Consider the following 8,436-nt stretch of genomic DNA (forward strand, 5'->3'; position numbering starts at 1 on the left):
CTCCTGGATGAGCGCGCGGCCGCCGCCGCCGCTGCCGCCGCTGCCACCGCCGCTGCCACCGCTGCTGCTGCTACGTCCGGGGACGAGCGGGCTGACGAGAGCGGCGGCGGCGAGGCGGCGGCAACATATGACGAACGGGCAGCGGCTGGGGAGCTGTCGTTTGAGGAGAATTGGGATCTCTTCCTCAAAGGCGGGTTTGCGGGCAACCTGGTCGCAACAGAGGCACCTTTCGTCGTCGCCTTTGGCGGCGCTCTGCTGCAGCTGCTGGCCTGCGCCGGCAGCGGCGGCGACGCGGGGCCGGCGGCGTGGCCCGGCGAGGCGGCGATCGCGGAGCTCCTGGGGGCGCCAGAGGGCGGCGTTGTCCACCAAGTCGCGGGCGCTCTGAAGGCGGGCGCTGCTGACGCGGACGCGCCTGCCATCGTGGGCCTGCCGTCCTTTGCAGCGCTCGCGGCCGCCGCATTCGGGCGCCGCTGCGACCAGTGCGCGACGCGCGAGGCCCCGGGCGCGGCGCACAAGCGTTGCAGCGCGTGCGCGCGCGCGTTCTACTGCAGCGAAAAGTGCCAGAAGGCTGCATGGTCGGGCGGGCACAAGGCGGCTTGCAAGCAGATGCAGCTCGCAGCAGCCAGCGCCAAGTCGCCTTGAGCCATTGCGCCTGAACGCCTCGCTTGAGGCCAAAGGCCGCGCAACTGTTGCGCAGTAGCCCTGCCAAGGGAGTCTCCCCCATTCCTTCGAGCCACCGGAGGAGATTTTATTCACCTGACGTCACGTTCGTCCCACCTTGCCTCTTTTTGCCGCCTTTTCTGTCGCCCGATCGTCTTCCTGCTCCTATCAATGGTGCCATGCGTTCATGCCAGTGCTGCACGCTGTGCCAGTGCCCTTCCTTGCCGCCACAAGCCATTTTTTGGGGGTGGGTGTGAGAGAGATTCATTTGGGAGGGGGTGCGGGGGCGTCCCGCCATCCATCAGCCACACACGTGCATTGGATCACCGCCCGAGGCTGGTAGTGTCTTGGCGCTCCCGTCTAGCACGTCCCAATCTCCTAGCGATCAACCCTGCTCTTTTTCTTGATATCTGATACTGTCGTGTGGTTAAGTGCATGGGGTTGCCTTCGCCTGTGTACGCTGTGCGCATGCAGAATGGTAACGATGCATTGCACCTGCTCATCAGGGAAGATGCCAGGGCGATTGGTACCACGTGTACGTGTTGGGTTGGTGTTCCGGGAAACCGCCTGCACTCCCCTTGCTTGTACCGCTACAGTACACAAGCTTTGACCCTGCTGGCTGCCCAGGTGGGGCTTGCCGGCTTGGCAAATGAGCGGCACATGCATATCAGGAAACTATTTTTGTCTGCGTACTTATGTGACCCATGCAGCTCTGGATCCGCAACGTCCGAGCCTTTGTCGAGGGTGACCAGGATGCCGTTCGCAACGGTCCACAGCTACAAACATGCTTCCACAACAAGGTTCCATAAAGCGTGGGCTGTAATGCAGCTACCATGTACCTTGCAACTAGCCATACGGCGCCCTTGACCAAATCACTTCGTGGCACCTAGCGATCCCCTGGCACCAAAGCCACGGGGCTATTTCAGCACTGTGCGGCTGCATATTACTCGGTGCTCGATCACACGCAACGGTCTGTGCTGTCAGCGGAGGGCAGCGCGGACGTCGCAGAAAGCAGCGCTACCGCACGCGCAGCGCTGCTTGGGCAGGTTGCGTGCAGCCATCGGGCGGCGCTGAACGGGGCCGCTGGGGCGGGCCATGGTGCCCCAGGACTGGCTGCCGGCAAGCAGGGCACCACGGCGTTCGTATGAAGCGGTGAGCGTGCGCATCGCAAGGGGGATCGCTCCCGAGGAGCAGCGCCTGCTCTGCAGCACCGCCGCGCTCAGGCGCAGCGGGCGGCCGCGACTCCCAAGAGCCTGCGCCGTCGGGCTGCTCCGATGACGCCATCGATCACCAAACTCATGTCAGTTGCGGGGTGCTTGCCGCTGTCGAGGGCAGCGCAAGAAGCATGTTCCACCCAATCCATTCCTGCACCGTGTGCCGCGAAACGCGTGCCGCGCCACCTCGCAGCCTCCACCCAAGGGCCTGCTGGGCCAGCTGAGGGCGGAAGCGTCCGAGGTGCTTCTAGGCAGCAAGATGAACGTCCTGCTGCTGCCGCTGCCCTTTGCACTTGCAAGCCACGCGGCCGGCTGGCCGGCCGGCGCGACGTTTGTGCTGGCGCTGCTGCCGCTGTGCTCTTTGGCTGAGGTGCGTGCTGCCTGTCGCAAGGGCGACTCTCGGCCGAAACATATCGCGTCTGTAGCTGCTTACTGCCACTCAAGACCGGTGCTGTGCCGCTGCCACCTTGGGTACACTGCGTTTTAGCCGATCTCACCGCAAAGCTGGCGATGCACGACCACGTTCTCACCGCCATGCTACTGCCCTTGGCCCCGCCGCTTGGTTGCGCGCACTGCAGCGGCTGGGTATGATTACCGAGCAGCTGGCGCTGTATACCAATGACAGCGTGGGCGGCCTGCTGAATGCCACATTTGGCAACGCCACAGAGGTCATCATTGCAGCTTTTGCCATATCAAAGGGGTGAGCCGTGTTGGTCAAGGGAGGCCCGGGTCAGGCCGATCAGGTGGGGTGTCAGCAAGTGCCAATCATGGCAATGGAGTAGAACGGCTACGCCGCGCAGAGGCACGGGCGGTGTAGAAGCGTGCATGTTGGGGTGTGCGTATGTGCATGCATGTGTGTGCATGCCTGCGTATGCGTGCGCGCCCGTGCGCTGGCTAGGCACTGTCTCGCTGTGCGGCCGCCCTCACCAGCAGCCATGGGGCTCTGATCAGCCAGGCTCTTGGCTGCATCGCGCCGCGCGCGTCCGCGGCGCACAGCCTGACCTCCGCCGTCGCCCATGCGCACACCCGGCCGGCCACCTGCGCCGCATCCGCACCTCCCCGCCCGCGCAGGTACCTGCGCATCGTGAAGCTCACACTGCTGGGGTCCATCGTGTCAAACCTGCTGCTGGTCCTGGGCTCTGCCTTCATAGCTGGCGGTGTGCTGCACCCGATGCAGCACTTCAACGCCAAGGGCGTCAATGTCAACTGTGGCCTGCTGATCCTGGCGGGTGCGCCTGCCCGGCGAGAAGCGCATCGGCATGCGTGTGCTCGTGCCGGGCGGTGCGGCAGCCTGCGGCCGCTCGCTCTGTATGCTGCACTGATCTTCTTGGTTCTCCCTTTTCGTGCTGTTCGCCTGCGTGGCTGCAGCTGATCCTCCCGCCACCGCCTGCGCCCGCAGTGATCAGCGTTGCGCTACCGACGCTGCTGTCTGAGACCACAAACAACCGGGCGGACTCGCACGCCGAGCTGGTACTCAGCAGGTGGGCGTGGGTGAAGTGTGTCCGCCTGCGGCTGCCTTTGCAAGGTCCAGGGTGGGTGGCCCGACCGGCAGATGTCACAGAAAGACGCCTGCACACGCCGCAGACACAGCGGAGGCCCCGAGATTTGGCCTCTCGGCCTCTCAAGGAGCGTCCCGCCCATCAGGGACGCATTGTGCAGGGCAGGCTTTCAACCGTGCAGAGCGCCGCCCGCGCATGTGTCTATACACGTGCCACGCCTGTTCTCGATCCTGTCAGGTTTGAGTCCATCCTGATGCTGGTGGGCTACGCCACCTTTTTGCTCTTTCAGCTCGTCACGCACAAGTGCGCTGCGCGCCAGGGTTGCCACTTGCGAATTTCGAAGCCGGTTGTTACGTTTCATGTGGTGTCACCAAAGGCGATGTGCGTCTAGGGGTTGCATGTGCGCTGAGCAGCCTGATGACTGAGATGATTTTGTATCTTATTTGTGCATCGCAGCGGTTGTCCCACAAAGCGGAGTCCTGGCGCAGCGGTCAGGGTCAGCAAGGTCAGCAGATCACGCTCATATCTCCCCTGTGCCTTCATGCACATGTTAATGCAGGTTCCTGTACGAAGGGGACCTGACAGCCGGCGACCCGCCGCCCAAGCCTACCCCAAGCCAGACGACCAGCCGCAACCCCAGCCGTGCGGCCAGCGCCCCGGGTCCGCTGGGGCAGTTGGGGGATGAAGGCGAGGACGAGGAGGAGGGGGTGCGACGCGCAGGCACGTGCCACAGCTGCGGCGGCGACGGGACGAGGCGGCCCAGGTCTGCGCTGCCGGCGGAGCAGCGCCTGCAGCAAAAGCAGCAACAGCAGCTGCAGCAGGCGCGACACGTAAATGTGCTGGCGTCGGACTTGGAGTTGATGCCGCTCCACACAGCAGCCGTTGATGTCAACAGCGGGCCCGCCCAGGCGAGCGGCAGCCGCCGTGCCGCGGCGCCGCCGCAACTGAGCAATGGGGTCGGCAGCGGCAGCAGCAGTGGCAGGGCGGACCTGCGGATTGCGGTTGCGGCGGCGGAGGCAGCTGAGCTCGGCTGGGACGAGGGCGAGCGGACGGCGCTCATGCCGGGCGGCGCACCTGCCGTGGATGCCGCGGTGAGGCCGTGCGCGGGTGTGCAGGCGCGCTGCTGCGTCCTCTTGTGCGCTGCGTTGCTGGGAAGCACATAGCCTGCTCCTTGCCTTGCTCCCACGGTTATGCCCCTCCTGCAACGCGCCCTGATGACGTCAGCCATGCAGGCGTGGGCCTCATCTCACCCCACAGCCACCCCAACCCCTCCACCCGCCCCCGCCAACAGATTGAAGAGGAGGACGCGGACGAGCTGGTGCTGTCCCTGCCGGGCGCGCTGCTCTGGCTGGCGGTGATCACGGTGTTCATATCCGTGCTGAGTGACGCGATCATGAGCTGCATCAACGCCGCCAGCACGCAGGTGCGTACTGCGGTGGGGGGCTGGCCAAGGGGCTGCCGCTGCCTTTCCAGGGGGGGCCGTTGTCCTTTGGGGGCCTGGTTGCGGCAGCATGCTGTACAGGGGCTCCGTGCCCCTTCCTCTCCTGCTGAGGTGACCCTATGCTGAGTCCTTTTGTCTTGTCACCTCCTGCTGCTCCGTGGGGAGTCATCACTTCCCCCTGCGGCCGCGTTCACGCCCAATCGGCAACACAATCACAGCTGAAGATGCCCATGCCGTTCCTGACGACAATTGTGGTGCCCATCGTCGGCAACGCGGCCGAGCACGCCAGCGCGCTCATCTTCGCGGTCAAGAACAGAATGGAGGTCGCACTGGGCGTCGCAGTTGGTGAGGCGCGGCGCCGTCGCGGCCTTCTGGGCGCCTGGTTGCGCGCCGTATTCATGTGGGCGCCTTGCCCCCCACCCCAGATGAAACTGCGGGTCGTCCGTCCGCATGTTCACTGCTGGCCTCTGTGGCTCGTGCAGAACGCCATGCCTTGTGCCCGCCGCTCCCCTCACCCCGGTCCGCTTTCTCTCCCAATGATCCCCTCCCCCACCCCAGGCAGCAGCACGCAGGTGGCTGTGCTGATCATCCCCTTCTGCGTGGTGCTGGCCTGGGCCATGGGGCAGCCCCTGGACCTGAACTTCAACGAGTTTGAGGCGCTGGTGCTCTTCATATCCGTGCTGCTGGCGGTGGTGGTGCTGCAGGACGGCAGCGCCAACTACCTCAAGGGCCTCATGCTGGTCATCACCTTCCTGTTCATATCCGCTGGTGCGCGTCCTTCCCTTGTTGTGTGCGCGCGTGCGCGTGCGTGTGCATTCGTTCGTGCGGGCGTGCATTGGTGTGTGCGTGTGCGCGTGCGTGTGCATGTGCGTGCGCATGTGCGTGTGAGTGTGTGTGCGCGTGCGCCTGTGTGTGCAAGGGTGGGAGTGAGGGAGGTGGTTGGACGGGGTTCAGTGGTAGGGTGCTTTTGTGGCGGGGTTCTAGGATGATGGTTCCAGGGTCCAGCACGCATGCGGCCAAGCACACATGGCAGTGGTCGCGCTGCGCGGCCCTGCCGCGCACACGCGGGTCCTACCGCTCGCCTTGGAACCCAGATCACAGTGATCGCTGTTGGACCTTGGCAAGCCACCATGTTGCTGATCCCTTCCACTCACTGGTGCCTCAACCCTTGCCGCGTCCGCCGCGCCAGGGTTCTGGCTGCACAAGGACCCTGAGTTGAAGGAGGCGGTCGACGCAGGGGCCAGCCCCTGAAGTTCGTGTCGATTTGCTTTGCGAGGCGCAGCCGAACGGCGCTGCCGACTGGTGGGATTATGCATGCTGGCTCGCGGACCCCAGGATGGTGGGTGGGTGGGTGGCGGCTTGTGGTGAAAGTTGGTCAGAACTCGCCTGCACGCATGAACTCAATTGATACACAGTGATTGAAGCAATCATGATGTAGACTCAAGCATTTGATGAATTCCTGTGTGCTTCGTCACCTGATTTTCCGTTTGGGGCACAGCGCGCAGTGCTGTCAGCAGCATGGAGCTGCTGTTTCGCAACGCCGGTTGTCGGTGGTTTGTTTTGGGACAATGGGACTTCTACAGCCTGTTTTGTAATGCGAAGACCCTTCGAGTGACCCCTGCCTTCGAGCCAGAGGCAGGTCCACTTGAGTTTGAACGCCGATGCTGCAATACGCACCCCAGGCCAACTCTAATTGGGGTGTGGGGTTGCAAGGGATGCTTTTGGCAACTGGGTATTTCGATGTGTGACTCACCTCCACTCGGCCTACGTCCAAGGTGTTCATACCCTCAGGCCTGCCACCATGGTTCCTGTGAGCAGTCAAGTCCAGTAGTCCGGTTGCACCCCGGGCTTGGCTGCCCATCACAGCGCGATGCCTGCTCATGTCCAATGGTCAGATCCAGGATGTCACATTGTGAAAGCGCACCTTGAAGCAATGCAGGACACGAGCGATGCTGCGCTATGCCACAACAGTGTGTGTGCCACGTTCAGAATGGTCCTGCCGGGGGCGACTTCATATCCGGTAAGCTCATTGGAGCTATTCTATTAGTACAAATTCATGACAAATGAATTGTACCTGCGAGCTGTAGCGTCGTGACAACTCACACGATCTCAGGTCACTGACGGAGCCAGCGACAACGACGATGCGCATCAGCATGGAAAGTGGGACGGGAGGGCGCCACTGTGCGCAGACGATGCTGCTTGGTCCACGGACAGTGGCGTGGCGCGTCTCTCCGCGCGCCCCGGCGCCGGGGAAGCAGGTGGCCGCAGCGGCTGGTGACGTGCCATTCGAGCGACAGGTGGCGCTTCGCAGGGCCGAACACCTCGCCGTACAGCAACCAAAATGCCAGTCTGCAGTGCTGGCGCCTGCAGTGCCGCAGCTGCCCGCTTGGCTGCCGCGTGCCGCCAGGCTTGCCGCCATTGTCGCCGGGGCAAGCGCACTGGCGTGCTGCTTGCCGTCTGTCGCACACGCAGCCGCTGCGGCCGCGAGTGGCGAGGGCGGCATCCTCAAGAGTGAGAGGCGGCACTCGCTGAGCGCAGCTGTACCGCGTGCAAGCGCGTGGTCCCCACAGCTGACGCTGGCCGCAGTGACAGCTGCGAGGCCCTTCCAGGCGTGAGCGCACCGTAATGCAGGATGAGCGGTGCACACTCCTCCTGCTCTGAACCCCTTGAATTGCAGCCGCTGGTTGCCGGTGCCCCTGGCACACTCACCCCTGAATCCACCCCAGCCATCGTGAGCCTGGTGCTGCACCTGGACAAGCACCTGTCGGCCCTCATCCAGGCGCACGGCACCGCAACCTACGCGCTGCTCTGGGTGGGTGGCTGGGGCCCGCCAGGACGGGCGGCGTCGCCCCAACGCACTCCAAGGGCCTCTCAGATCGGCGTCCATCCGCCTTCTTTGCCACTATCATGTTGCAGCTAGACCATTCTCGGTGTTTTGCTTTAGCGGGGCTCTGTGTGAGGCCACGCGCGCGGCAGGGGCCTGCTGCCCACATGCCGACACCCTGCCTGCACCCCCAGTGCTGGGAGCAGCGCAATGATCAACCCAGTCGGCGCCGCGCTACTCACTCCAAGGCTCCCTGTGCGGCAGCTGGCCTTGTGCTCGGAGAGTCATCGCATCATCTCTCTGCAATCCCCTCCAAAACCTCCCGCCCAATCCAACCAGGGCATTGTATTCTGTGAGACGGGGCTCGTGCTGACGCCCTTCCTGCCTGGGGACTCCCTGCTCTTTGCGGCCGGCGCGTTTGCGGGCATGGGCCAGCTGGACGTGGGCTTGCTGTTCGCCGTGTTCATGACCAGCGCGGTTCTGGGGGACGCCGTCAACTACGCCATAGGGGCGCGGCTCGGTGGGTGTGGGAGTTGGCTGGGTAGACGCCCTGAAGAGTCGGAGCCGGCTGTTAAGACGCCCGCCCCTGTGGCCAGCTCCGGCCAGTCATGTCACCTCTCGTTGCAGGCTCCTAATTGGATGCAGCTGTGACCCTGGAGGTTTGTCCTCGTTTGCCTGGTCGGCGTCTGCGTCACCCAGGGCCCGGCCCGTGCCCCCCTCCCATCGCTCCCTCTCGCCAATAACTCTCCCCACCCTCTGCCCTCCGTCCTCCACCCCCCCCCCCCCCACATACACAAC

At 64.2% G+C, this 8,436-nt stretch overlaps 2 protein-coding genes across 2 annotated transcripts in view; both read left to right on the top strand.

Annotated features, from left to right (window-relative positions):
- The window catches only part of MNEG_1033 (hypothetical protein), a gene marked incomplete at both ends in the record, with an annotated part of 2,189 nt that extends 1,547 nt beyond the window's left edge, over window positions 1-642 (top strand). Inside the window, one exon of the mRNA XM_014050489.1 lies at window positions 221-642. Within this exon, the coding sequence (XP_013905943.1) occupies window positions 221-642 (422 nt within the window). The remainder of the gene's footprint in view (window positions 1-220) is intronic.
- Window positions 643-2,133: 1,491 nt separating this feature from the next.
- MNEG_1034 (Vacuolar cation/proton exchanger 3) overlaps window positions 2,134-8,436 on the top strand; it is a gene marked incomplete at both ends in the record, with an annotated part of 6,674 nt that continues 371 nt past the window's right edge. Inside the window, 12 exons of the mRNA XM_014050490.1 lie at window positions 2,134-2,244; window positions 2,453-2,574; window positions 2,946-3,103; window positions 3,274-3,355; window positions 3,611-3,676; window positions 3,933-4,464; window positions 4,665-4,796; window positions 5,033-5,159; window positions 5,373-5,582; window positions 7,287-7,325; window positions 7,541-7,626; window positions 7,978-8,158. Coding sequence (XP_013905944.1) covers window positions 2,134-2,244; window positions 2,453-2,574; window positions 2,946-3,103; window positions 3,274-3,355; window positions 3,611-3,676; window positions 3,933-4,464; window positions 4,665-4,796; window positions 5,033-5,159; window positions 5,373-5,582; window positions 7,287-7,325; window positions 7,541-7,626; window positions 7,978-8,158 — 1,846 coding nt within the window. The remainder of the gene's footprint in view (window positions 2,245-2,452; window positions 2,575-2,945; window positions 3,104-3,273; window positions 3,356-3,610; window positions 3,677-3,932; window positions 4,465-4,664; window positions 4,797-5,032; window positions 5,160-5,372; window positions 5,583-7,286; window positions 7,326-7,540; window positions 7,627-7,977; window positions 8,159-8,436) is intronic.

The sequence above is a fragment of the Monoraphidium neglectum genome (genome assembly GCF_000611645.1).
Source record: "Monoraphidium neglectum strain SAG 48.87 unplaced genomic scaffold scaffold00096, whole genome shotgun sequence".
Classification (NCBI taxonomy): Eukaryota; Viridiplantae; Chlorophyta; class Chlorophyceae; order Sphaeropleales; family Selenastraceae; genus Monoraphidium; species Monoraphidium neglectum.